We start from the raw sequence: 27886 nt of genomic DNA, 5'->3' as shown, positions 1-27886 counted from the left end.
TGTGCCCCATACGCAGGGGAGGGGGCCTTTCTACGCTTCCCCCAGAAATCATGAAAGGACAAATTCATAGCAAACAGCAATAGCACAGCTCCTTTATTCATGACTGTAAAATACAGAAGCATGTCCTGGCATGTTCAAAGGCCTAGGACAGCCTCTGCCCCCTAATGCAGCCTTTTGGGTCACACAGAGGTCCCATCAGCAGGAGAATTGGATTGTGCATCTTTCTTCTTTTCTTCAGGTTTCATGGCTGGAAATAGCAACACCTCCTGCAAAAGAAAGAGGCATTTTAGACCACCAACACCTCTCCCCACCCCCCACAATTCCTGCATGAGGAGGCCTAAGAGCCACTGTAGCAAGATCTGTAGCACTTTTTAATGATGGATTAGTTGAGAGTCCCAAACTAAGACCATTTGAAATGAGAGGCATTTACACCTCACACATACTCATTGTAATAGGCTACCCTTTATCACATGGTGATCCCAGGCAGCTTCCAACATATAAAATACACACGTACATAATATAGCTAAAAACAGTAATCAGTAAAACCAAGCATAAGTCCTCAAATGGTATATGGCACAGGCAGGCCTTGGCTTGGTGGAAGGAACTCGCGAAGAGTCTGTGCCTACCTTAATGTTGTTTGAGTCAGTCAGGAACATGGTTAGGCGGTCGATGCCCATGCCCCAGCCTGCTGTAGGGGGGAGCCCGTACTCCAGAGCCGTGCAGAAGTTCTCATCAATAAACATTGCCTCATCATCACCTGCACTTTTTGCCTGGGGGAAGGGGGTGGAAATGAAAAGCTGGACCAAGGGGTCATCCTTGAAACTAGAGTCTGCAGCCATAGAACTCGCTTGGGAAGAGATTTTAAGAGACCCCTGGAGATGGGCTGCTAAGGCTTCTCTTTGACAACTGGGTCTACAAAGTCAGAGGACAATGGGACAGGGAATGTGGTCGAGCCCACACCTGACACTCCACCAATATGCTCATGGAGCCTCTTATTTGGAGCTGGGGGTTCATGTTGGCTCCGTGTGTCACAGTCAAATACATCACACAGCATTTGGGGGGGCAGGCTTTGCCAACTGGTGGCCATATAACTCTACAAAATATCTGGAGGGCACTAGGTTGGCAAAGACTGCCCTGATGACTCTATTTCTGCCATATCCCCAGTTTCTACCTACATCATTTGTTTAGATTTGACAGGACAAAGTATCCATTGTTCATTCATGTGCTTGAGGGCGACATTGTAGAAATCAGCACCTGCCCTCCCACCCAACACTGGGTGATCCATCCTCCTGCTACAGGGCCTCATCACAAGGGAAAAATCACCAAGGGGCACCCCCAACCCCGGTGGGTTCCTGCAACATGCAGGCCCTCTCTTGACAGATACAAATCATTAGCATCCTATGCAAACTTCACACCTTAGCCTGATCTTCAAAAAGCTGCCGCTGCAGAAAAGGATCATTCAATTCTGTGTAGGCATTGCAGATCTCCTTCTTCATCACAAAAAGCTCAAAGCGTTCTGTCAAGCCCGGCCGAAGGCGATGCCTGCAGAGGGACAACAGGAGACCTAAGATTTAGATCTGCAAGCTACTCAAACACACCTGGATAGCAGCAGGGGAAAAGTAATGAAAGATTTTGATATGGTCTACAGGCTAATTAAACAAATTCTACTCTATAATGCATGTAACATTTCTGCACTTTCTCTAGATTCTACAATCTGATTATCAGGTCTGCGTAGTTCATTCTATTTTATAGGACATGGCAAGGAGCACAACACCCTTATTTCCCCCAATCCAGCTTTCCCAAGACACTCACCAAACTAGAAAACCATAAAAATAAAAACTTGCCTTAGCAAAATACATTTCTGCCTGCTTGCAGAACACACAGAAAACAGGTGAGCCATTCAAAACATATGAGTGCACACACACCCTTTCTCCCTGCTTACCATTTCGCCAGAGGACTCATGATCTGAGGGTGATCACAGATAAATGTGGGGTTAATGCACGTAACTTCCAAACATTCCCCAACCAACTGGAAAACAAGAGGGGATGGAAGAGAGAGTGAGAGCCTTCACACTGTTGCTTTAAACAATTGTTGTCTTGCAAAGTGGCGTAAGATGGGAAAACCCTGCTGATCCTTTTCATCATCTGATAAATTTAGCCACGTCCATAGCAAAAAATAAACTTTCTGAGGACACACTTTCCGGGCTGACCCATTTCCCATAGCAGGCAGTCCACCTTTTAGATTCACTTTGCACATAGAACATCAGGAAGCAGGACCCTTCTGTGTCCAGAAGCAAAAAGTCACAAACCTCAGAAGAATTCCAAAAAGCTGCCTGCCTCTGGGCTTAGTAGAACAAGCTCCACCTCCAATCATCCATCCCTCTGGGCTCTGCCTCACATGCCTTTGGGATGCAATACACTCCTTCCTGTGGCACTTTGAGAATTTTGACTAGGCCAAGTCAAGCAGAGACAGAGAACAGGAGAACCCAAAAGTTAACAGAGATTACAAAGGACCCTTACCTTATCAAGGAGCCTGGCTGTAGTCCGGGGGGGCGGGCATTCAATCCCCCTCTCTTCACAGATAGCATCAAAGAATTTACGAGTTTCTGTGTGCACAGTATGGAGATATTAGTGACGCCCCTGCCTGAATCCCTTACCTAGATGCATGAGGAGGGCTGGAACCACTTGCATTTTTCCATCACTGGGAATGGTAATGGCCACCAGCAATTACAAAGCAAACACAGTATGAAAGCCATTGGCAAAAGTAGTATCAATTCAGAGCTAGAATAACATTAACCCCAAAAAACTACCCATCCCTCTTAGCAATCTGCTACACTAGCCCCCGCAACCCTAACAGCAGCCCAGGTGAGGCAGAGACATACTCTAATCCTGTTCTCATACTCAATATAAGGACCTTGGCACCTGGTGTATTTTACTTCTCTTGTATGTTCTCAACATAAAATGAACTGCTACAAACAAATCAAGATTTGTCTTCTTTTACCTTCTGTATTAAACTGATCTGCAGCAGGAAAAGTCACTCCCAATATTTTCTCCAGCTCATCCACCATACTAATTTTGCGGAAGGGTGGTGTGAAGTCTATCTCATAGGCCTGACCATCTGGGCCTTCAGGGTGGTACGTTACCTTGTAGCCGCCAGTGATGTGTTTCACCATCCCTGCAAGAGAAGAGCTCCCCTTTATGCCTATCCATGTCTGTTTACTGCTCAAATTCTCATAAAGATCTTGTCTCCACCCCCTTCTTCAATATTGTGGTCACCAACCTGAGAGCATTTGTTCTGTGATCTCCATCAAGTCATGGTAGTCTGCATATGCCATGTAAAATTCACAGGTTGTGAACTCTGGGTTGTGAGTTAAATCAATGCCTTCATTCCGGAACTGGCGCCCAATTTCATAGACCCGGTCTATTCCGCCAACCACTAACATCTACAAAACACGAAGACAGTTGGACCCACCTGCTTTGTGAAGGGGCATTTGTTCTGTACCTAAACTGGTCTTAGAAGCAAACCCTGCGACTAAGACCACCTCAGGGCCCACTCCACCAGGACTCTCCTAGCTTCCCCCAACCAGGGCCAATAACTAATCTGTGAGTAAGAAGGAATCCAGGAGATTGAGAGGAAACATGTAAATAACTTGGGGGGGGGGGAGAATATAATCCAGTGTTACATGGAATAATTTGCATCTCAATATGAACAGCAGAACATTTAACCTGACCCAAATATTTCCACTGAAACCAGTGGAGAGGGCAAGGGTGCAGGGACGGCACCAAGAACATGATGCAAATGTGTTTTCTGCAGTTCATACAAAAGTAATGAAACATCTGCTGTCATAATCAGCACAAGTTGGTCTCCATGTCCACCCAATGGTGTGACACGACTCAACTGCTTGGGCAGTTCAATAGGCCCATCAGTATGAGAGATGCACAGCCTTCAAAAACCTCCATCCTCGTGGCATTCTTATGCAGAACTTATTCCTCTGAACTTTCTGAAACATGTACTTTAATCAGTTCTGGCCTCCATTTGCACATTAAGCACAAAGGGGTTACTGTGAAATATTCAGACATTTTTGGTGCATCAGACCAACAGAGTGAATGTATTTTATCCTCTCTGTCTGCTGCTCTCTCTGACAGTTCACCTTGTGGTAGAGTTCTGGTGCTATTCTCATGTACAAGTCCATGTCCAGCTCATTGTGGTGGGTGATAAAAGGCTTTGCCACAGCCCCTCCAGGTATGATGTTCATCATGGGAGTCTCAATCTAATCAAAGAACAAGCAAACAAACTACAAATGATTCATTGGCTCTCTCGTGCCACACAGTAGCCCCCACCTTCAAAGTTGATTTCTGAAGCATGTACTTGAGAACTGAGACTCCTGACCCAACCTCCAAAGGTTTCAGGTTTAATGGAAACAGACAAGCAAGAACAAATGGCTGACAAGGGTCAGAGATTATAAGCCTTTTGGGTCACACTAAGGTAAGCACACCAGCCCCTTCTGTTTTGTTTTTTGACTCTATGGGTATTATGGGAGGACGACAAATGATTGAAAGCTGGGTGTTCCAGAGGTGGGAATGTGCAATCTTACCCCACTTTTCAGTGTGAACTTCAGTGAAAGTGCTGCTCCTATCTATAAATAAATTATTTTATATTTCGTGGGTGGGGTTGGCTCTCTCTGCTGTATTTCGTCTTCCTTTTGGTTCTGCCAATTTTTGTTGTTGTTATTATTATTATTAGTTGGTGTATCTACAACACAGCATTAATTAAAAAACTGCATCTCTCAAACAAAAACTCTTCAGAATGCTTTTTCTCTAGTATTAAGGCCAAGAGACCAAGTGCCACAAAGCCAAAGTGTGTGTGTATTATGGCATAAATGCAAATTACACAGTGTTGCTATTTTGTTCTTCCCTCGAGCCAGCTGGGAGCAACAACCCATGAATCACACCTTATCCAGCACTCATAGGTTGTCTCTCGCAAACAAACCACAACTGGAAAACCAAATACAATTCTTGGCCTCACATTGTGGTTTTTCTACATTTATTTAGAAATGAACAAATCAAGAGCATAAATTCAGACACCACGCTAGCACTTTTTTTTACTCCAACTGAACAAAGGAAGTAGTAAAATGTGAGGTCTCAAACTGTGTACACATTATGGTGTAGATTCAAACCTCAGTTTACTGTTACATGTGAATACAGCCCAACACACACTATATCCTTTTCTACATTTCATTAAATAGAAAAGAAGATCATCTTGTATGCTCTTTCAACTCAAGGAACACCAAGCTTTAAAAGAATATGTAGCCAAAAGAGGCATCTTTAGTCCAACATCCTACTTTCAGAGGAGCCAATCAGATTTTAAAAAAAAACCACACACCACACTAATAACTAGGAATACGATGAAAGCGAAGTAGTAGGAGTAACATATAGCACTATCTATGCACACAATGCTTACCTCCAAAAAGCCCAATTCATCTAGGAAGCTTCGAAGGTATGTTATCATTTTTGCTCGGACGATGAATTTTTGCCTTACAAAGTCATTAAGAATTAAATCCAGGTATCTCTGCCGAAATCTGGTTTCCTGCAAACAATGGCTAGATTTAGAGCATAAAACATACCAAAGGAAAACCAAAGTACACTGGATAACCTCAGAGGTTATCAAGTGAGCTATTGAAACAGCAGCTCCAAATAAGATACCTTGTCTCTCAGCCCAAAATGAAGATGAGGTAGCATGTGAAGGCATGGAGCTAGGAGGGTGATTTGATACGGAATGATGCTCAGTTCCCCTTTCTTTGTCTTGCCAGGATTCCCTTGGACCCCAATAATGTCCCCACGACGAAGCTTGTTGTTAATGTGCGTATATTCCTCTTCAGATTTGTAGTTTCTGGGGGTGGGGGAGGATTAAAAAATATTTTACTGAAACAACTCTTTTTGGCAAGCATTTCCCCAACCCCAGTTAGTCATATGTAGAGCAGACCCTTTGAAATGAATGGATATGGTTAATTTAGGTCCGTTAATATCAATGGGTCTAATACAAATTAAAGTTAGTTAGAATATAACCCATTGTAGGGGATTTCTAGAATGTGTAAAGTGAGCCAGAAAGGAAGTTCCCTTGGGACAATATCCTCAAGAACAATTCGGGAGGCCCAAGGACATCATACTTTCATTTTCAGTTCATTTCTGCCCCACCACTGGGACTCACAGAAGGCAGTAACAGACAAAAGCAGTTAAATGTTGTTTACCTGGAGTTTGCCATAACTTGCAACTTAACTCCCTCCCCACGAAGATCATAAAATATCAACTTTCCTCCAGAGGCTCGTTTGGCATGAATCCGGCCTAAATGACAAAAGTGACAAAGAAAAATGCCTCAGATGCCATCAGTTACAGTGAAAAGCCTGGAAAACACATACGAGTTCTGGATGGCAGTGCATAACATACAACCTTCCACTGAGACCTTACCAAAGGTCAATTGCGCAGAATTTGTAGCAACTGAAGGACAAAGCCACCTTGCTTACTTCAAATTCCACCCTATATCCTCAACTCCATGAAACTTACTGCAGCTTCACTGTTCCCGCAAGAGAAGCAATCAGTGACACTCCTTCTTTTGCTTAGAAACTACCCACACAGCACTGCACTAATTCTTCACTGTAAAAAAAAAAAAATGTGGGGAAGGTGACAATCACTTTCATTCCCAGAATCCCAACATGAACCTTTACCTGCTAGTCTCACTGTAACATCAGTAAGATGATCCCCTGCCTGTAGGTGATTGTACTTTTCTATAAAGTCTGACAGTGAGATATCCACATGGAACTTGTGTGGAAAGGGATCTTCGGAAGTGCCTCTCAGTTGCTGGATGGCCTGACTGCGGATCTTGTAGTATTGCTACCAGTACAAAGGAGACAAAGATGTTTGACAATGTACAAATTAGTACATGATGATTCGGCCCCAGAAACTTGTTTAACATAAGACAAGGAGCACCTCACAGTAAGCATCAGTATTTCCAGTGAAAGATCTGGAAGCAGCAAGGGAAGCTCTCAGCCAGATCCTTGAGAGGATCCCTTTGGAAATAACATAGGTGCATTTGCACCAGGCCACCCAAGCAGTGCCTTAACCGTGGGCGCAGATCAGGGAGCTTTATCTGGCAGAAGCTCTGGCCCAAGGGGCCCACTTTTTTGCCCAACAACCAGCTGGGCGAAGCCCCAGGCCGGAGCCACTCGCAGATCCCCAACCCACAACGGCTCCCTCTTCGTTAAGCCACCCACTTAGTCCCCCCCCCCCCCCCGCCCGGCTTGGGTAGCATCGGCGAAGGCGGCTTCTCACGTTGGGGTCGAGGTTTTCCTCGTCCTCAGCCGCGCAGGCGGCGGACTTTGGCGGCTGCTTCTCTGCCTGCTCCTTCTGCTTCGCCTGCTTCTCGGCCACTTTCTTCTCGGCCTTCAGGCGCCTTTTCAGCTCGCTGAAAGGGAACCGAGAGTCAGCGGCGCTTCCCTTGCCAGCGGCCCTTCTCCGCAACCAACACCCCACCCAGCGGGCCAGACACCGACCTCGCCTGCCCGCCAAGCGCCTGCCTGCTCCCGCAGAAGCTCCGCAGCGGCCAGGCCGGGCGGAGACCCAGCAGCCGCCGCCACGTTGCCGCCGCCCCGCCGAGCATGACAGAGGCCGCGGCGGCCGGCTCCGGCACTCACTTCTTGCTGAGGCGGGGCTCGGCCTCGCCGTCCAGAGGGCTTGTCGTGGCGGGCGCCGCCATCTTCAGGGCCGACAGGTGCTTCTTCCACCCCACAGGAAACAAAAGCGAAAGCACTTCTGGGTCAGCAGCCGCTTTTACCGCAAGCGGCGCCACGCCCTTCCTCGACGAAGCACCGTCCGCGTCTGCGCAAACTGGAGCGCGGCGGCCGCAAAAGGAAACTTTCCGGTACGTTGCCGCCGCCGTTGAAGGGGGGAGTGGGCGGAGTGCAACGGGTCAAGTCGCCCCGCCCCTAATCTGAGCACGCGGGTGCCCCTGAGCGCGTGCAGAGTGCCATTTCCTTTCCGGGCAGAGCAGCCCGTAGGCGGCGTCGGGTGGGAATTGGGGGGCCCGAGCAGCCGGTTGCGGGGCTCGTCCTTCCGCTGCAGCCCCAGCTGTCCGGACGATGCTGGGCACAGCGGAGGCCGAGGGGGAGCCGGATGGCTCTGCCCGGCAGCCTCGGCTGTTCTTCCAGCGGGAGGACGGCAGCCCCCTGAGCTTCTACGTGCGCCCCGGGGCGGCCAAGGTGGAGCTGGCCCCGCTGATCGTGCGCCACGGCGGGCGCCTGTGCCGCGTGCAGGAGCCGGGCGGGGTGCTGCTGGCCCGGCCGGGAGAGGTGCCGCCGAGAACCTCGGGGGTCTTCATCTCCGCCAGCTACGTCGCCGACTGCGTGGCCCGCCAGGAGCTCCTGCCGCTGGAGACATACCGCCTGCAACCACCGCCGGTCACCGCGGACACGGGCGCTGCCGAGGGCCGCCTGCCCTTCAGCGAGGTGGAAGACCGGGCCATCTTGCTGCACCTGCGGAGGAGCAAGGGAGGCAGCAGCGGCAGGCAGGCAGCCGGCAGTGGCAACGCTGTCTGGAAGGAGATGGAGGCGGCCCGGGTCACTCGGCACTCCTGGCAGGCCATGCGCGACCGCTACCTGAAGCACCTGCGGGGCAAGGAAGACCTCGTCCTGCCCGCCCAGAGACGCAAGCTCAGAAGCTCGTCTGAATCTGCTGCTGGTAAGCAGGGCTGCTTTAGCTGGAATGGGCCAAAAGGCCTCCTGCCGCAGCACAGGATCAGAGCACCTGCTTGGCAAGTAGAAAGTGTCCCTGGTTCAGACCCTGGCATCATCTCCATCTAGGGCTGGGAAGGAGTCCTGCCTGAAGCCATACAGAGAGTCACTGCTGCCAGTCAGAAGCAGTAATAATAATAATAATAATTTATTATTTATACCCCGCCCATCTGGCTGAGTTTCCCCAGCCACTCTGGGCGGCTCCCAATCAGTGTTAAAAACAGTACAGCATTACATATTAAAAACTTCCCTGAACAGGGCTGCCTTAAGATGTCTTCTGAATATCAGGTAATTATTTATCTCTTTGACATCTAATGGGAGGGCGTTCCACAGGGCGGGCGCCACTACCGAGAAGGCCCTCTGTCTGGTTCCCTGTAGCCTCACTTCTCGCAATGAGGGAACCGCCAGAAGGCCCTCGGCGCTGGATCTCAGTGTCCGGGCTGAATGATGGGGGTGGAGACGCTCCTTCAGGTATACAGGACCGAGGCCGTTTAGGGCTTTAAAGGTCAGCACCAACACTTTGAATCGTGCTCGGAAACGTACTGGGAGCCAATGCAGGTCTCTCAGAACCGGTGTTATATGGTCCCGGCGGCCACTCCCAGTCACCAGTCTAGCTGCCGCATTCTGGATTAATTGCAGTTTCCGGGTCACCTTCAAAGGTAGCCCCACGTAGAGCGCGTTGCAGTAGTCCAAGCGTGAGATAACTAGAGCATGCACCACTCTGGCGAGACAGTTCGCGGGCAGGTAGGGTCTTAGCCTGCGTACCAGGTGGAGCTGGTAGACAGCTGCCCTGGACACAGAGTTAACCTGCGCCTCCATGGACAGCTGTGAGTCCAAAATGACTCCCAGGCTACGCACCTGGTCCTTTAGGGGCACAGTTACCCCATTCAAGACCAGGGAATCCCCCACACCAACCCGCTCCCTGTCCCCCAAAAACAGTACTTCTGTCTTGTCAGGATTCAACCTCAGTCTGTTAGCCGCCATCCATCCTCCAACCGCCTCCAGGCACTCACACAGGACCTTCACCGCCCTCACTGGTTCTGATTTAAAGGAGAGGTAGAGCTGGGTGTCATCTGCGTACTGATGAACACCCAGTCCAAACCCCCTGATGATCTCTCCCAGCGGCTTCATATAGATATTAAAAAGCATGGGGGAGAGGACAGAACCCTGAGGCACCCCACAAGTGAGAGCCCAGGGGTCTGAGCACTCATCCCCCACCACCACTTTCTGGACACGACCCAGGAGGAAGGAGCGGAACCACTGTATGACAGTGCCCCCAGCTCCCAGCCCCTCTAGACGGTCCAGAAGGATGTTATGGTCGATGGTGTCAAAGGCCGCTGAGAGATCCAGCAGAACTAGGAAACAGCTCTCACCTTTGTCCCTAGCCCGCCGGAGATCATCAACCAGCGCGACCAAGGCAGTTTCAGTCCCATGGTGAGACCTGAATCCCGATTGGAAGGGATCCAAATGGTCCGTTTCCTCCAGGCGTGCTTGGAGTTGTTCAGCAACCACCCGCTCAATCACCTTGCCCAAGAATGGTAGATTTGAGACTGGGCGATAGTTGGCCAAATTGGCCGGGTCTAAAGATGTTTTTTTAAGAAGCGGTTTAATGACCGCCTCTTTCAGCGGGTCTGGGAAGGCTCCCTCACAGAGGGAAGCATTCACCACCCCGCAGAGCCCATCGCCCAGCCCTTCCCGGCTCGCTTTTATCAGCCAGGATGGGCAAGGATCAAGGAGACAGGTGGTCGGTTTCACTTTTCCAAGCAGCCTGTCCACATCCTCGGAGGTAACAGACTGGAATTGATCCCATGTAACAGGACCAGACAGAACTCTAGCACTCTCCCGCCCTGGCCCTGCTCCCACGGTGGAGTCTACCTCCTTCTGAATCTGAGCGATTTTATCTGCAAAAAACTTTGCAAAAGCATTGCAGGAGATCTTGGGGTCCCTACCAGGCCCCGGTGGTACAGGTGGTTCCGATAGATTGCGAACCACCTGAAAAAGTCTCCTGCTGCTGTTTTCTGCAGATGCTATGGAGGCAGCGAAGAAGGCCCTCTTCGCCGTCGCCATTGCCACTTGGTAGGCTCGACGTTGAGCTCTAGCCCGTGTCCGGTCTGATTCAGAATGAGTTTTCCGCCACCGGCGCTCTAGCCGTCTCAACGATTGTTTCATCACCCTCAGCTCCGGGGAAAACCACGGGGCTGTCCGGGCTCCATGCAATCGGAGAGGGCGCTTCGGAGCCAGACAGTCAATAGCCCTGGTTAACTCCGCATTCCAGCGTGCCACCAGGGAATCAGCTGAAAGGCCATCAACTTGGGATAAAGCATCCCCTACCACTCTCTGGAAGCCAATTGGATCCATTAAGTGGCGGGGGCGGACCATCTGAATTGGTCCCACCTCCCTGCAGAGGGGAAGGGTTGCGGAGAAGTCCAGTTGCACCAGGAAGTGATCTGACCATGGCACTTCTTTTGTTTCGCTTTTAGTTAGTGTCAGATCACCAGCATCCATAGAGGTGAACACCAAGTCTAAGGCATGTCCATGGCTATGAGTTGGGCCAAACTTATTCAGGGACAGCCCCATGGAGGCCATGCTTTCCACGAAGTCCCGAGCGGCCCCTTGTAAGGTCGTGTCGGCATGGATGTTAAAATCCCCCAGGACAACCAAGCTAGGTGTCTCCAGGAGCATATCCGCCACGACCTGAAGCAGCTCGGGCAGGGAATCCTTGGTGCAGCGGGGAGGTCGGTACACCAGTAGGAATCCTGTACTGCCCCTATTGCCCAACTTCCAGAACATGCACTCAGAGAACTGGGTCTTCCCAATAGGACGCCTGGTGCAGACTAATGACTTCCTAAAAATCACTGCAACCCCCCCTCCCCGCCCACATGACCTGGGTTGCTGTGCGTAAGAGAAACCTGGTGGGCAAGCAGCGGCAAGGACAGGCCCATCTGCTTCATCCAACCAGGTCTCTGTCACACATGCCAGGTCAAATCCTCCATCCACAATCAGGTCGTGGATGGCAGTGGTTTTATTCATCATTGACCTGGCATTGCACAGCAACACTTTCAGGTCATGTGGGTTTCCCTTGCTGATTCCAGTATCCTTCCGGTCAGGACCAGACCTGGAGGCAGGGATAGTCCTCAGACAACGACTAAACCTGCCTCCTCTGTAATGACATGGTCTGGTCTTAGCGTAACTCCTCCTCCTACCCATGATCACTGAGATCGGTTGTCCCAGTGCATCCCCCCCTGTGGAACATGCCCCAGCCATTTTGTTTGCTGGGACCCACTCCCAGGCAGCCCTGACCCCACCCCTTAAAAAGCAAAATACAAATTATATAATAATTTAACAGAATAATAATGATAATAATAAAACAAAACAGAACAAAACAAAGCAAGAAACAATAGCGCTGACTAAATGCTTATCCCCCCCCCAAGCAAAAATAAAATAATAAAATAATATAATATTATAAAAAACAACAACCACCATTTAAAGTGCTGCAAATTAAAAACAATTAAAACATTTAAAACCATTTTGTCCATTGCTGCCAGTAGCTGTTCAGGCCTCTTATGCTGTGGCGGTGAGTGCAGGCCCCGCCCCTAGGCCAGATGGAGTTGGCAGAAAAGGGAGCGGTCCTCCCAACACTCACGCAAGCAGCAACAGCAGCCGTGTCCCGGAGGTCTTGATGGAGGCCCTGGCAGTGAGTGCAGGTCCTGCCCCCTAGGCCGGATGGAGTTGGCAAAGGAGGGAGCAGTCTTCCCAACACTCACACAAGCAGCAACAGCAGCCGTGTCCCGGGGGCCTCTCTCAGGCCTCTTATGCTGTGGCAGTGAGTGCAGGCCCCGCCCCTAGGCCAGATGGAGTTGGCAGAAAAGGGAGCGGTCCTCCCAACACTCACACAAGCAACAACAGCAGCCGTGTCCCGGAGGTCTTGATGGAGGCCCTGGCAGTGAGTGCAGGTCCTGCCCCCTAGGCCGGATGGAGTTGGCAAAGGAGGGAGCAGTCTTCCCAACACTCACACAAGCAGCAACAGCAGCCGTGTCCCGGGGGCCTCTCTCAGGCCTCTTATGCTGTGGCAGTGAGTGCAGGCCCCGCCCCTAGGCCAGATGGAGTTGGCAGAAAAGGGAGCGGTCCTCCCAACACTCACGCAAGCAGCAACAGCAGCCGTGTCCCGGAGGTCTTGATGGAGGCCCTGGCAGTGAGTGCAGGTCTGCCCCCTAGGCCGGATGGAGTTGGCAAAGGAGGGAGCAGTCTTCCCAACACTCACACAAGCAGCAACAGCAGCCGTCCTGTAAGTAAGGCCTGGCAGAAGGATGCTTTCCTAGCCAGAAGGCAGCAAGCTTTGGCAAGCCACTAGCCGGCCATATCTGGCATCACTGCTACATTATGGTGAGGCAGCTTGTCTGGGGCACCCTGGCCCACCTCCTGCTTCCACCTTCCTGGTTGTCAAATACTGCCACTCATCTTGCAGGTTGTTGTCCCCTCTGGGCTTCTATATTGCCCGGAAATGAGACTTTGGCCAGGTGTTGGCCAAAGGAGGTGTTGGCCAAAGGAGCCCCCATGGGCAAAATTCTCACCTTTGGGGTTCTTTCCTCCTGCCTTCTCTTCACACATTTTCTGCCTCCAAGCCCTATCATGGAACATAATTCAAAGTCTATTAAAGTAGCTTCCTCTCCTCCTTCCTTCTCAGTCCTGCCTTTGGTCAACACTGGGCTTCTGCCTGCCATTTCCTCATGACACCTCATATGCTTTCAAGCTACTGCTTCTGCCTGCTGGTGACCTGCCAAGTACTTCCCCTGTGAGTGTGCAAGTGTTTCATGCACACACACACCTTTCACTCCTCTCTTCTTCCCCACTACCCGTGTTCAACTCCCTACTGTCTTTGAGTATCCCCCCCCCCCCGGCTCCAGTTTCCCAGCCCATGATCACCCCTTTGGAGGGGTATCCACTCTACCCTTAGGGTTCTTCAAATCCTTGGGCTTCTTGCCTGTTCAAGTGCTGCTCCTTCTGACTTGTGTGAGGGTCTTCCCCAGCCAGTGTTCAAAACTCCCAGTGTTTTAGGTGCATTTTGCGACAGGAAATTTCATTAGTGTGAGCCGTTTCTGAGCTCTGGGTGCAGTACTGCGCCTAAAGATTTCAGAAAAGAAAGCAGGACCTTTTTCTGCCTCCCCACATCCAGTTACTCTCTGAAGACTGGAGAAGAGACCCTCATAAGAATATTAGGGGGTGGGGTGGGCAGGGGAAGGACTAGACCATGTGAAAATCGAACATAATATTTTAGCTGCAGTTCATTCATTTTCAGCTTTGTATTCTTGTTATTAAAGAGCATACCTAGACATTCTGTTGTTGCACCTATAACCTAGGTTTAAGGTGCCATTTAGCTCCTAGCTTTCATATCTCAGTCCCCAGCCTAACTGACCCTTTGTTTGCTCTGGAAAAGAGGGCTTTTTTGCAGTGCAGTGGGCCTGCAGCTTACACTCACTTTAGCTGCACAATCACAACCTTACATATGGGGGGTGGGGAATAAATAAATCAAGCATTGGAAAAACCCAGCATTCCCCACTCCATTAGCTAGCTGAGGCCAGTGGGGCCTCAGGACCTGAAGCTGCCATTTCCTTCTCCCATTTTTCAAGGGCCCATGGCACCAAGGTGGTAATTGATGCATCATCACAAGGGTGGGAAATGTGGCTTGGATGACTTTTGTCACAGTGAACCTCAACATACCTTTGCCTTTAGCAGCCTCCCAAAGTGAGGAAGTCGAGGATGTCCCCCAGCCAGAGGATCAAAGCCACACTGCGGAAGGATCAAAGGTACATAGCATTTTCCAGACAGCTAACAAAGAATTTGAAGACAATGGGGTACAGATGCCTTCGCATAAGGTGCCACTGAGTGTTTCAGCATAGCTTATAGAATGACTAAAAGCAGAACCGATTACGGTACATTTATTTGACATATTTGGCTTTGGACAATGGCAAACGTAACTTGTTTGTGACTGGCTATTTAGCCTGGAATTGCTAGGTTTCATTAAGGCACTTTTTTCTGGGTGATATAGGCAGTGCTGTGTGCCAACCTGTTCATTCCAGTGTTGTCCCCTTATATTTTTCAGGCCGTATATGTAGCAATCCAACCCACTCCCTCCATTGCAGTGTCAGTCTGTGATGTGTGCGTGCCAGTAAACACCCTTGAGGCATTTCAGGATTGCCATGTGCTTTTAATTGGAAAAATGTTCCTTGCAGCTTCAGAGAAGGAACTAGTCATTAACCTCCCCGCCTCCCGCACATGGGGAACAGGGATTAACCAATTAACTAATGATGCCGCCTGCTAAACAGGAACCATTTTAGAGGTAGAAGCTGCCAAAGGAGGCTTCTGATTAATGTTTCTATTTCACCTTTGCTGATTGCTAGACCATTCTGCACTATAGGAAGTGTGTGTTGTCTGGTGTTGCAGTCATGGAGTCTCTCGCTCTTCAGAGTTGAAGCAGCTGTTCCTTGCTGCCTTCAGGAGCAGGGCTGCACTCCTCTCTCTGCCTTCTTTCAGACCAGAGAAGCCCTGCTCAACTGTGGGGGTGGGTTGGGGAAAATATAACCCACCTCTACCACACTCTGGTACAACTTACCGTATTATATACTCCCAAAAGAGGCGTGCTCTGGCTCCTTTTCCTGACTCTCTCTGAGGCTTATAGTGGGAGCCTCGAGCCTCGATGCCCATCTTTACCTGTAGCCCAGCCGGACTCTTTACTGGTGGGGCTACTTGTGAGTAAGACCCAAGCAGCTTTCCTTTTAATTTGCTTCATGCTGATTAGAGAAAAGCTGTGCTTCTGCAGTGCCGAAGGACTCTAGTGGGAAAGGGGGCCGCTGGTCAACTTTGTCCACCTGTCAGATTCAAAAGCCTCAGAGGGAAACTTCTCCAACCCCATTGTCATTTTTTTCTTTTCTGTACGTTCTCTAACCCTTCACTATCTTGTATGAGATGGAATGACTAAAACAGAATTGCCCCATCACCATCAGAGTACAAATTTAGAAAGAAACAGTGATCTTGAACTGTCCTAATTCACCTTCCTTCTAGGGAGACAGTGAGAGCCCCAGCTCCACAGAAGACACCTTTTCAGAACACATGGAGCTCAAGACCTCTGAAGAAGAAGCACCTCCTAATCCCAAAATCAGGGTGCTTGAGTTTGTATCTGGTGGAGATTCTGCTGAGCCCCCAAGCCAGCCCCCAGTGGCAGAGCAACAGCCTGCAGCTCCCTCAGCTGTGGAGGTGGCCACGGCAGTAGAGGACATAAAATATTTCATGAAGAAGTTTGACGTGGACCTGACAACTGTGACACAAGCTTTTTTGAAAACCAGTGGGGAAGTGGCAGCTGTGGAATGTTGCCTGCAGACGGGGCAATCCTTGGGTGGCTGCCCTCTTTGGAGCAGGCAGGATGATGTGGACTTGCTGAAGGGGGATGAAGACCTCAGAAGCAAGCTAGTGGCAAAATATGGAGCGGAGAATGTGAACAGGCGTGTGGCATTCAGGAAAAGTTAGCTTGCAACAGCCATGGTTTACTGTAGGAGGGAAGCAAACTTCTTCTTTCTCACACACATTTCTTCAGAGGGAGTTTTCTGAGTGTCAGGCTACAGGGAAAGTCTCTGGAGGCCAGCAACCTGCGGTTACTGTCTTCTGTGACTGAAAGCACAGCAAGCTGTTGTGATGGAGACACCGTTCTTTGAGACTTTCCTTCTCCTCACTTCCATTTGTACACAAAGCCTTTATTTACTTCACAGGAGATTTCTGTGGACCTGGTACAATCAGCCTCTTTATTCTCCCTTCGCCAGCTTGCCTTCAGTTGGAACTTAGGTGTGGCAGTGGCTGATTCTGAGGTACTTGGCAACAGACAGCCACACATTTTTGGCTCGACTTTAGCCAATCCCCTAAAGTTGGAGCATTGCTTGGGTCTTCCTGTGGGGTCGTTCCACCCCCCATCCCTCCCTCCAGAAGTGCTTCTACCCAGTCAAGAATATTCAGTAGCACTGATGCACTTAGTCACTGGAATGATTTCTGGAGCCAGAACACACCCACTTAGATAGATACGCATACACCCCACCCCCATCATTTAGGCTAACAAGAGTGCTGAGGGGGAGCACCTACATGTCCTGTAGCAAATGCATAGGATTGCTCATCATCTTGGCTATTCAGACACCAGCCTGGGATTTCTTGTAGAAGAACATTTAATCATCATCTAATTTGTATGCCGCCTTTCGTACATGAACATGAAAAGATTTACATAATCAAAACATAACAAGACTAGTCATAAGCAATAAATAAAACACATCCATAATTGAACAATTCCCACACAAATCATTGTAAGATCTAAAAATAAAGATACAAAAATTGAAAATCAATAACAGCAGCAACAACAAAAACCCACCTAAAAACTACCTAATTTTTAAGGGTAGTTTATCTGGTTAAAATAAGGTAGCCGATGACACAGAGGCTGCAGACTTAATTTTTTTAAAATAGATGTAGAGAAGGGCAAACAACTTGCATGATGGTATTGGAGTATGTGATAAATTTCTGCCACATCATGGCAAATGCACCTTGGATAGAGGTGCAGTAAATGTAGGTATGTATTCAGGTCTCTGTGTGTGGCACTGGCTTCCTTGAGTTGGTAAGGAAAGAGAAATCATAGCTGAACAGCCAGGTATGGAACAAATGAGTGAACCGAATCTGTCTGTGCTCCCTTCCTCATTAAATGCCACATCCTCTGAATGTTCTGTCCAAATCATGCGGCAAAAAAGTGTTATAGGTGCCAACAGTAACTTATCTCTTTGACAGGTTTTTCAAGAGTTTTGTGAAATACAAACATCCAGGAGCTCTAAAAGATCAATGCAGCCAGATTAAGGAGGTTTACACAGCTGACTAGAGCCACACTGGCCACTGCCAAAGTATATACGTTTTCACATGCTCTTAAACTTGATCACTCATCCATGAACTGGCCCTTAAGGCATTATCAAAGGCTCCTGCTATGAATAGATGTGGCACTCGCCAGCCTCAAAAGGTTATGCTATGAAATGAATACATTCTATCTGACCATCACTTTTGGCCATCCCTGCCCCTGTATGATGGTGATGTTGTGGAATCTTCATGAACATTCTAACTTCTCAAAGAAAATGTGGGAGCAACCAGGGTGTTAACGTTCAGTGTTGTGTCTATGAGGCAGGTGGAAAACTGCTGTAAATGGTAGAAAACATCAGCAGAGATGGAAGGAGATGGCAGGAAACCATGACAAAAATGGTCCTTAATGGTAGTGGAAAACAGAAAAAGGGAGCACTGTCAGGATTGATGCAAGTCTCCACTGCAAAATGAATTTGGACTGTAAAAATCTTATATAAATAAGAGCACATGTGGATCGTCATAAACCCTAAAAGGAAATGGCTAATTTGGTCATCTTGTATCCAGCCATACCTCGCTGAAGCAAGTAGAACAGCAACCACATTGATTGGAACCAGGCTTGATGTGAACTTGGTTATTGAAACAGATCGGATGTGTGAACTTCGTTAGAGGGCTTTTCACACAAAAGCTACCCATGAATTCTTCAAGACTAAATTACACTTCAACTCCTTTGCAGAGGTCTCAGGATTAGTGGTGTAGGAAGTGGGTGGCAGTGGGGGCAGGTCGCCCCGGGTGTCATCATGAGGGGGTGACAGAATGCTCAACGCGCCCGCTCCCGGCCCCAGAAAGAAAGTGACTTCGGGCAAACAACGCTGCCACGCTCCTTCTGCCACCACTGCTGGTTGCTCTGGTGGCAAAGAAGAAGTAGAGTGTGGTGGGGGTGGAGGCTGAGGGTGGGGAGAGGTCAGTGCAAGCCAGAATCCCCAGGACACCAGCCCCCCTCCTCAGGGAGGCCACATGACGGCCTGGCTGCACATGCGTCGCCTTGGACTGGGAACACGCCTCTGGTTTGGGCTCAGGCAGAGGCAGGAGCAATGTGTGCAGGAGCACGCTGTTCTATTTCCCACACCCCTCCCCCCCGCCTTCTCCTTTCCCCCACCCAGGGAGATTCAGGGGGGTGGCGGGCAGGCATCATCTCTTCTCTTGAGCAGCTCGGCTAACTGCAAATCTCAGTGGGGAGGAAAAACAGCCCAGAAAATGGACTTGTTCTCCTCTCACGTGCGCTAAAGCCAACTTCCTTACATTTGTTGCTGGTGTTTATGCAGCGACATCATGCATACCCTCCAACATTTCTCCCAAGAAAATAGGGATGTCCTATTACATTACTATTATTACTACTACTAATACTAATACTAATACTACTCTGGTTGGCTTCCAATATGTATAAAAAACCATAATGAAACATTTAACATTAAAAAGCTTCCCTATACAAGGCTGCCTTCAGATGTTTTCTAAAGGTATGGTTACTTATCTCCTTGGCTCGGGGCTCCCATGACTTTCCATGGCCTTTCTCCACTGAAAATAGGGACGTTATATGGAAAAGCGGGGCATTCCAGGATCAAATCAGAAAATGGGGTGGCTTCTGTAAATCTGGAACTGTCACTGGAAAATAGTGACACTCGAAGGGTCTGCATCATGGGCACCATGCATTGTTTATGGGCATCAAGCATTATAGAGTAACAAGATAATTTTGCCCTGCCATAATGCGTTTGCTGTCTATATAGTAGTTTGAAGTAAGGGAGGCAACAGAAAAAGTAGAGGAAGTGAGTGCAAATGGGAGTAAGCCCCAGTAACTCTGTAAAAATCACACCAGCAAACATGCATAGCATGCATAGGGCCAGACAGGCTCCTGTTTCCTGGTCCTTCCACAAAATCCCCATCTCAGCAGCCTTTTCCATTCTCATAATCATAGCATGAGGAAACATGAGCCTCTGTACAACATTTCCTGTATAAGCCATTCTTTGCTTCCTTCCAGCTGGCCACTATTGGAACCAGTATTCTGGGCTAGCAAGACTGACACTGGCTGATCCAGTCATGAGCCAGTGTGGTGTAGTGGTTAAAGTGTTGGACTAGGACCTTGTAGCTCTACTCAGGCATGAAACCTGCTAGGTGACTTCAGGTCAGTCTCTCAGCCTAACCTACCTCACAGGGTTGTTGTGAGGATAAAATGTAATTATTGGGTTACTGTAATATGTAATTGAGGGTCAGAGCCAAAAGGGGCACACTCCCAGTATCTAGTTTCCAGTGCAGATAATCCACCAGGGGGACTGAAGCCATTTCTAGTTCCAGCCAAGCTGTGGATTTAAAATCAATTATGAGCCACCTAGTAGATTTTTCAGATCAAAAAACAGACTATGAATATACAAAATAAAATATTTAAACAATGTTTCAGACATTGACATGCATAGATTCCAGGTGTATATATCTTGTAACTTAAGTCTGCCTTCTGGGATCCTTCTGTGAACAGAATGTGAGTAAACTATTTTATATACTTTTATACAAGACTGTGTCGTGTCTATTCTTTTAAGAGGGAAGAAAGGGGAATTACCAGGAAACTTATTTTAGAGGCTTATGCAAGCCTGGCAAATCTATCCGCTGTGTAAGTTTAAAAGGGGAACATTACTCTGTTAAATCATAGAACTTGTTAACACAAGTAGGGAAGGATATAATTAAACAATATATCCTCTCCTGCCTCCCTGAACATTCCCACAGGGAATGGCAAAGCTCTCTGGCTTAGCCATCTTGCCAATTGAAAACAAAGTAGCAAAAGGAATTGATTTTAATGATGGGATTTCAAAATTTGCAGAGAACAAAGTTAGGAAAAAAATATTTTAAGTTCTTATGCTCACAATGTTAAATAAATAAATAAACCAGAAAATAACACTTTCAACTGTAAGTTATCTTATTTTTTCTTCTTTTAAGAATTTCAGTGGGGGGGATGACAATAAATTTTCCGCACTGGGTACCATCTGACGATGCTATGCCACTGTTTAGGATGAGAGCATTCTATGGATAACAAAAAGAGGACTAGGGAAGGGGTAGCGATTGGAGAAAAACTGCACAAAAGAAATGTTTTGTTTTGGGCTGGCACTTAGTGTTTACTGTCAAGAAAGGAGTGGTTTGGACTGTGGTTAGAAAAAGGAATGAGTTTTTGTAAGCACTGACTATTGATCTTAATTAGTTTTTACTAGTACTGTTACTTTAAAATATATACGTTTTGCTATAAGAATTAGGACCTTATTTTGCTTTGCTCATGCCCTGTTAAGGGTCCCCATTGTGTCAGGGGCTTTACAGCTTTGGGAAATCTGAGGCCTCTTTTTGCTTCACTGGGAGGTGCTTCAAGAGCTACAATAAAGGCTTATTTTCCTCACACAGGAGGTCAACTATCTCTTGACAGCTGATTCCCCAGCCAAGGGGATCCATGCACTTTGGCATTTCCTTTCATCCAACCACAGACTCCATGCTCTTTCACACAAACAAGCCATTGAACCAAACCTCCTTTTGCCATCACCCAGCGTGGCCAAGGAGTCTCATCATCATGGAAGACACTTTTGACTTGGTGCTTGTACTTTGGGCCAACATTTTATACCCTGCTTCTCTAACCTTCTCCTGGTCATTGCATTGTGAGAAATATACCAAGGCTTTCTGTAGGAACTCTTTCAGTAGATATGCACTTTTAAGAAGGCTTGATTTCTTGGGAGTTAGCAATATCTCTCCGTTGTGGCTTGTAAGGATGCTCCGGGTGAGTTTGAAAGTTGTAGACACTGAACTGCTAGATTGGATGAGACGAAGATCCACAGAAATCCTCTCATTTGTAGCCCCCCACCCAATTTTCCTCAGTTACTCTCATGAGTTGAAGGCATTGTGGGGGCTACATTTCTACACTGGCCCCTGCACAGAAACGACCCTTGACTCTGCCTTTGTAGGATCTGGGGAAGTCTCTGGGTGCCTCTATGCTCAGGTTTGTATGAGATGTCTGCCAGTTAGCCAGATTGACAGTTAATTGAGTTTATTTCCCACAGAGGGTTTAGGATTAGTTTTATTAGTCTCTTATAGCAGAACCAACAAAGAGTCTTCTGGCACCTTAACAACTTAGAAATTTATTTTGGCATAAGCTTTTGTGAACTGCAGTTGGCTTCATCAGATGCACAAGGTGTTATCCTGAGTTACAGGTGCAAACGTACACAGCTCAGGAGTAGGAATTGTCAACAGTTAAGTCAGAAGGGAAGAAAATGCAGAAAAGTACAGAAATAGATTTTTATGTCATTTACACAGGCCATTCCCACAAAACCTAGTTACCACACAAACATTCTGGCATTGGTAATCCAATTAACACAGCCTATGCCTTAATAAGTGTGCTAGTCTGCAAAACAGACCATATTACCATTAAGAGACCATATTATGAAAGGGTGCTTGTTGGATTCAGGGCCTGAATGTAAGCCAAGCCCATCTGTCCCCCCAGCTTTTCAAACAGAAAGGGAAGAGGTGATTCCATTGCTGCGTCCAGATCCCTGTCCCTGGGCGAAATTTCAGCTGTAACATACTGCAAACTTGCAGAAATGAAGTGACAAGATTCTGTGACGAGCTGGGCAGACTTCTCCCTTGTGGGCTGTTGCATCATTTTTTTTGCATGACTGCTGTATTTCAGAAACAGTTCAAGTCAAGCTGCCATCTTGCTGGCAGCGCCACTGCCAGTCAGTGTGGAAAATAGTGAGCCGAATGGACCAATAGTGTTAGGAAGCTTCTGATGTCTCATCTGGTCCAAGTCCAAGAAATTGCAGGTGATGGTTCCAGGCTCCTTTTGCTTTCCTGATTGACAAGAGGCGTTTGGGCATAAAAGAGGTCTAATGCCATATTCTTCTGCTCTTCCTCAGACTTAACTAGCGAATAGCCCAGTAGCTTCAAGGCATCCTTACAGACCTCTTGCAGCTTTGCTATTTGGAGATAAGGAAGGGCCTTCCTCCAAGCCTGTGACACATTCACTGCGTCCCTGGAGTCAACATCAAAGGCCTGCTTGCCAAGGCCCTGCCCATGGGTGATGTTGTGCACCCAGGACTGAAGGTTAGGAGAGAAGGGCAGTCCTGCAAAACTGTAGAGCTGAGCAGCCTTGGCCAAGGGATTGCTGGCAATATCTTCATACCGCACCAAGAGGTAGCGATCCTGGAGGGTGCTGGGAAGGGCCTGCCTGCCTTCAGTGTAAACCTCAACATGACTTTTGCAAATCTCCTGCATGGCAGCGTAGGGCTCAGTATCCATTGCATTCCTCTTGTGTCTCAGCACAATCCTCGTGTCCCGGGCCAGGCTACCTCCTGTGTTCTTGCGAGAGTGGAAAACGGCTCTGGGGTCACGCACCAGGTGGATGATTTTGAGGTTCAGGGAGGGGTCATTGAGGAGAGGATAGAGCACCTTGAGGTCAAAGATCCTGACCACCTTCAGGACAACGTGGCTGTAAGACCTGCAGGCCTCTTCCACTTTGCTGAAGGGGGATTTCCTACAGAGCGTCTTGCAGGCATGCTTGGAGATGAAGTCACTGCGCTGGAAGGAGTTGCACACTGGTGGGGAACACAAGGCCCGGCTGACCTCCCACTGGAAGAGATCTGACACATTTCTCTTCTGTGGAAGGTAGGCATCGAAGACCGACATGTCGCACTTGAAGACTGACCGGATGAGGTCCCGCACCGCCATGTGCAGGACTTTGGCGCTGTTTTGGTACATGGTTGCCCAGACGTGCCAGGCTGGCTCCATCATGTAGAAGGCATCAGGGTGTTGGCTGAAGAGCTGCCCGACGAAAGAAGACCCTGACCTCCAGGAGGAGAGGATGAGAATGTGCACCTGGGATGGCTCCTGTGCCAGAGGACATTTCCTGCCATGAAGCTGAAACCAGAAGGTGAGGGCAATGACCTGTATCGCCAAGATCACAAGAACTATTAACCTGGTCAGCTTCAGCATGGCAGCCCAAAGCCTTGAGGGTGGGTAAAGAGAGAGAAAGAGGGAAAGAAAGAGAGCACATTTCAGAGAATTGAACCACTATGCTCCTAGGGCCAAGACCTTTCAACACCCATCCTGTATTCAGAACTGGAGAGCTGTTTGAGTGCTAACTGGAAAAGCACTTGTAGACAGGCTAAGTAAGGTAAAGGTAAAGGTAAAGGTAAAGGTAAAGGTACCCCTGCCCGTACGGGCCAGTCTTGACAGACTCTGGGGTTGTGCGCTCATCTCACTCTATAGGCCGGGAGCCAGCGCTGTCCGCAGACACTTCCAGGTCACGTGGCCAGCGTGACAAGCTGCATCTGGCGAGCCAGTGCAGCACACGGAACGCCGTTTACCTTCCCGCTACTAAGCGGTCCCTATTTATCTACTTGCACCCGGGGGTGCTTTCGAACTGCTAGGTTGGCAGGCGCTGGGACCGAACGACGGGAGCGCACCCCGCCACGGGTATTCGAACCGCCGACCATGCGATCGGCAAGTCCTAGGCGCTGAGGTTTTACCCACAGCGCCACCTGCGTCCCTGCTGACAGGCTAAGTAAGGGCTGATCAAATCCATTGGTTTTGATCAGCTTGGACAACTTGGACAAATTCTGGCTTTTGCAAATAAGTTGTCCAGAACAGATAATGTTCTTAGGTCCATGATGTTTTCTAACTATACATGTGCATATTCAGCTGTCACTTTGAAAGGGTGTGTTGTCAGTCATATAAAGAATGGTTAAATAGGAATTGTAGAGAAACAACTGACCTGAAGTAAATTATTAAGCAATATAGCACAGAACAGGCGCAAGAGGCACTTTTGGGAATCTAAGAATCTCTTATGATCATCACAAAATATTAGTGTCAAATAATAAGAACTGGTGAGCCTCAGAATCAACAATAGGCAAGCACCTAAACACCCCCAAGTGCAAATAAAGCATGTGTTCACGCACACACATGCGCACACACACACACACACACACACACACACACACACACCATCCAAAAAACCTCACCAGAGGCTCCTGAATCACTAAAGGCTTCTGAGCTGCCTCCAGAGAAGCAAAAGACCTGCTATCTCAGCCCTTCAATCTCAGAAGCCAGTCTCATGCAGCCAGGGCAGATTAATACCTAAGGCATCTGGGAAGGCAAGCAAGCTGGCTAGCAGTGCCTCTTCTGCACAGATGAAAACATCCAGTCAAGAAAGCAAAACCCCAGGTTGTCGGCAGCCTCAACACGGGAGCAGAAACAGAGCCTCTTGAACAGGCGAAGCATGCAGGGTGTTCCCTCCCCTTTCCACACACAAGTCAGTCTCACACACTGCCGGGTTAATTCCAAGAGGGGCAGCTGTGTCAGGACAAGCTGCAAGAGCATATTCTGCCCAACCGGCTCTCAGCAGTCCGGATCTGACACCTGGGAGTTTTAGGAAGGTCTATATGAATGTATAGGGACGCGGGTGGCGCTGTGGGTTAAACCACAGAGCCTAGGACTTGCCGATCAGAAGGTTGGCGGTTCGAATCCCTGCGATGGGGTGAGCTCCTGTTGTTCGGTTCCAGCTTCTGCCAACCTAGCAGTTCAAAAGCACAAAGTGCAAGTAGATAAATAGGTACCGCTCCAGCGGGAAGGTAAACGGCGTTTCTGTGTGCTGCTCTGGTTTGCCAGTCATGCTGGCCACATGACCCAGAAGCTGTCTGTGGACAAACGCCGGCTCCCTCGGCCAATAAAGCGAGATGAGCGCCGCAACCCCAGAGTCGGTCACGACTGGACCTAATGGTCAGGGGTCCCTTTACCTTTATATGAATGTACCCACAATATTTTTGTGTGGCTGGGAACAGTTCCCTCCCTGCTGCATCTTCCACTGGGCTCCCACCCCATTACCCTCCCTTGGACTTCTCCTTCTGTGGCCACTGCATTCACCAGCTGCTTAAGCAGAGGACAGCCCAGGGCTGCACACAGCTGGTGGCCAGCGTATAGCTTCTCTGCAGTGAAGGAAGCAGCTGCCCTTTTTGCCTCTCATCTTCCAGGGGCCGTTGGGGCAACGCCTTCCATCTTGTGGGAAGAAGGGTGGGGTTTTATTTCACTTGTTAAGCAGGCAGTAAAATACCCTGCAACGCACCCCTAGGCCTTTACCTCTGCTGTTCCTTATGCCAGATCCCTGGCAGAGTTTTCATCCGATAGGGATCACTTGTTAATGCAGGTCAGTGTCTCCCTCTTTGATCCTGGGCATCCAAGCAGCATGGCGGAAACAGACACATGCTCTCCCACTGGCAGGCGCACACTTTTCTCCCACAGAGCCTCCCGTCTCACTCACCTCCCGTTGATCCAGGGGCCTCCTGGGGTCACAAGCCCAGCTTCCTTGAGGAGCCACAAGCAACAGGAAGAGCTGGTTGTTCCCTGGCAGCAGATCAGCCCAATCCTGCACTGCTGGGTGCTCTGTGGTGTGAAGGCTGCTGTCAGGAGGAAAGGAGGGAACTCCCAGGAGAGGCACCTGCTCCAGCCTATGGAGGTGTGTGCTGAGAGGGCGGGGGTGGGAAGGAGCTATTCGGCCAGCACAGCTCTTCTGTGCGGAGGAAACAAAAGATGCCTGCAGGAAAGAGGGTTGGAATCCCAATGCCCTGAGGTGCTGCTGCCCACCCATGCCAGCCCAAAGCTTCACTGCAGCCTGGTGCAGCATCCAAGGCATGGCAGGCTCCCCTCTTGACTGCCACCACCAGAGCTGCAAGACCACCTTCATGGCCAATGTCCACACCCTCTCTGGCAACCCTTGGTGCTCCTTCTCTCTGGGTCACAGACTTCCAAAAGAGCAGCTCCAGAGGGTGCTGCCCTCTGCCCAGGTCCCTCCCAGCAGGGTGGGAGCCGGGCAAGCTGCAAGGGTGCTACATTGAGATCCAGGGAAAGGCCTCTTGTTCCCTGGAGAGGTAACCTTGCTGCTGAGCATTTGCCTGTGGGTCTGTGCATGGGCAGAGAAATGCAGAAAAGGTGGAGGGGGCACTACATAGGCAAGTGCTCTCCCTTTGCTCACTGGTTGGGTAACTTGGTACTGTAGCCTAAAATGCTAGGAAACATAGATGCTAAGAAGCTTTCCTTGTCCCCCTCCCCTCTTTGACTCTTGTGATCTCTTTTATGCGGGCATGCCTCGCCTTTTGATCTAGCAGAGTCTGCATAGGGCAGAAGACGGCTTGGCCTTGGAGGGAGAGGGATGGGAAAGGGAAGGGCAGGAAAAGTGAGCAGCCCCTGAACTTGGCAACAGCCAGAAGCTGCTATAGGAAGGTTAAGCCTGACTCTGCGGGGATCTGGCACACCCTGTAAACCAAACCCTTCCTGCTAAGACATCAGTCTCCGTCCAACAGTAACCTTCTGCTGGGAGACTGGAAAGCAGCCAGACCTGCTCCAGGAGGCTGAGAGCCCAGGGGTGGCTGAATGGGCACTGATGGATGGGCAGGAAAGGCCGGGCTCCTTCTACTGCCAAGCACAGAGGCTGAGGCTTCCTCCCCGCACTTGGGCTTTTGTTTTTGTTCAGCCATCCAGCTGGTGGCTGCTGATGTACGACAGGCATCCTCATTGCCTAAGGATTTGCCCACACTTTGTTTGTCCTGTGCCTAAAAGGTGTGTCCAATAGGTTTTCATCATCATCATCATCAAACCTTTTATTGGCATCACATACAAACATCCATAGCAAATCAATACAGAATTAGCGCCTTCCCAGTGACACAAAACATTTGTCAGATGAAAGAGGCAGAGCAGTCTAACATTACATGTCTCCAGGAAGATCAGACGTCTGCAGTGTGTTTCGACAACAAAAACCAGATAAAGATATTTAGCCACTAACTTGGTGAGCTCCTGATTATTCCCCAAAAATAGAAAATATACGACCTCTAACTCTGGTTTCCATTTGGGGATGCAGAGTTGATCTAGGAACTGCTGCCGGAGATCAACATATAACGGTAGTTTACATTTAAGAACCATATGTGTAAGAGTTTCCACCTGATGGTCTTCACACGGGCAAATTCTTTCTCCTTCCACCATTCTCGAGAACCTTCCTCATAGGAGGTTTGAAGGATTTGAATTAAACCTGGCCAGCAAAAATGCTCTTCTTTCTTGAGGATTAAGCAAAAATTCAAGATAATTGTGGTTAATTTCATGTGCCCAAGAAAGTTGAAAGTTAAGAGGGGAGCATGTTTTCTCTTCTTCTTCTTCTGCTGCTGCTGCTAGTTC

The 27886-nt window shown here is 48.9% G+C and overlaps 3 protein-coding genes across 7 annotated transcripts; 1 reads left to right on the top strand and 2 right to left on the bottom strand.

Annotated features, from left to right (window-relative positions):
- Nucleotides 1–67: 67 nt before the first annotated feature.
- On the bottom strand, nt 68–7822 carry KARS1 (lysyl-tRNA synthetase 1). 2 transcript variants are annotated; one of them, XM_028739784.2, is made up of 14 exons: nt 7688–7822; nt 7326–7458; nt 6722–6887; nt 6248–6341; nt 5703–5889; nt 5461–5586; nt 4151–4270; nt 3280–3442; nt 3001–3174; nt 2520–2605; nt 1943–2028; nt 1416–1542; nt 627–770; nt 68–266 (listed from the first exon to the last, which is right to left on the bottom strand). In XM_028739784.2, exons 1-14 carry the CDS (start codon nt 7747–7749, stop codon nt 180–182), a joined length of 1755 nt encoding a protein of 584 aa, XP_028595617.2. In that variant the 5' UTR covers nt 7750–7822; the 3' UTR covers nt 68–179. The 2 variants fall into 2 exon arrangements, with proteins under 2 accessions (XP_028595617.2, XP_028595616.2); XM_028739783.2 differs by lacking the exon at nt 7688–7822 and adding an exon at nt 7547–7681.
- A 160-nt stretch (nt 7823–7982) lies between these two features.
- Nucleotides 7983–20212, top strand: TERF2IP (TERF2 interacting protein). Of its 2 annotated transcripts, none has more exons than XM_028739792.2 (3): nt 7983–8729; nt 14516–14586; nt 15842–20212. In XM_028739792.2, exons 1-3 carry the CDS (start codon nt 8132–8134, stop codon nt 16301–16303), a joined length of 1131 nt encoding a protein of 376 aa, XP_028595625.2. In that variant the 5' UTR covers nt 7983–8131; the 3' UTR covers nt 16304–20212. The 2 variants fall into 2 exon arrangements, with proteins under 2 accessions (XP_028595625.2, XP_028595624.2); XM_028739791.2 differs by having other exon boundaries at nt 14513–14586.
- Nucleotides 20213–21790: 1578 nt separating this feature from the next.
- CHST4 (carbohydrate sulfotransferase 4) lies at nt 21791–26420 on the bottom strand. 3 transcript variants are annotated; one of them, XM_077931680.1, is made up of 2 exons: nt 25983–26420; nt 21791–23584 (listed from the first exon to the last, which is right to left on the bottom strand). In XM_077931680.1, exons 1-2 carry the CDS (start codon nt 26403–26405, stop codon nt 22463–22465), a joined length of 1545 nt encoding a protein of 514 aa, XP_077787806.1. In that variant the 5' UTR covers nt 26406–26420; the 3' UTR covers nt 21791–22462. The 3 variants fall into 3 exon arrangements, with proteins under 3 accessions (XP_077787806.1, XP_028598099.2, XP_077787807.1); XM_028742266.2 differs by having other exon boundaries at nt 21791–23672; nt 25983–26116; XM_077931681.1 differs by lacking the exon at nt 25983–26420 and adding an exon at nt 25802–25976 and having other exon boundaries at nt 21791–23672.
- Between the last annotated feature and the right edge of the window lie 1466 nt (nt 26421–27886).

Source organism: Podarcis muralis, chromosome 7 (assembly GCF_964188315.1).
Source record: "Podarcis muralis chromosome 7, rPodMur119.hap1.1, whole genome shotgun sequence".
NCBI classification, from domain to species: Eukaryota; Metazoa; Chordata; class Lepidosauria; order Squamata; family Lacertidae; genus Podarcis; species Podarcis muralis.
The sequence above is the reverse complement of the archived record's forward strand: the minus strand, read 5'-3'. Positions and strand labels throughout refer to the sequence as shown.

Excerpts from the sequence above, each read along its gene's own strand:
- KARS1 (XM_028739783.2), bottom strand. The coding sequence starts at position 7,653 with ATGCTCGGCGGGGCGGCGGCAACGTGGCGGCGGCTGCTGGGTCTCCGC. Across the intron at positions 5,890-6,247 it reads CAAGTTATGGCAAACTCCAG|AAACTACAAATCTGAAGAGG; the intron begins GTAAACAACATT and ends CCCCACCCCCAG. Across the intron at positions 3,175-3,279 it reads CACAGAACAAATGCTCTCAG|GGATGGTGAAACACATCACT; the intron begins GTTGGTGACCAC and ends CTTCTCTTGCAG.
- TERF2IP (XM_028739791.2), top strand. The coding sequence starts at position 8,132 with ATGCTGGGCACAGCGGAGGCCGAGGGGGAGCCGGATGGCTCTGCCCGG. Across the intron at positions 8,730-14,512 it reads CTCGTCTGAATCTGCTGCTG|CAGCCTCCCAAAGTGAGGAA; the intron begins GTAAGCAGGGCT and ends CTTTGCCTTTAG. Across the intron at positions 14,587-15,841 it reads ACACTGCGGAAGGATCAAAG|GGAGACAGTGAGAGCCCCAG; the intron begins GTACATAGCATT and ends CCTTCCTTCTAG.
- CHST4 (XM_077931680.1), bottom strand. The coding sequence starts at position 26,405 with ATGAAGGTGGTCTTGCAGCTCTGGTGGTGGCAGTCAAGAGGGGAGCCT. Across the intron at positions 23,585-25,982 it reads GGCCCCTGGATCAACGGGAG|CTTCATGGCAGGAAATGTCC; the intron begins GTGAGTGAGACG and ends TTCTGGTTTCAG.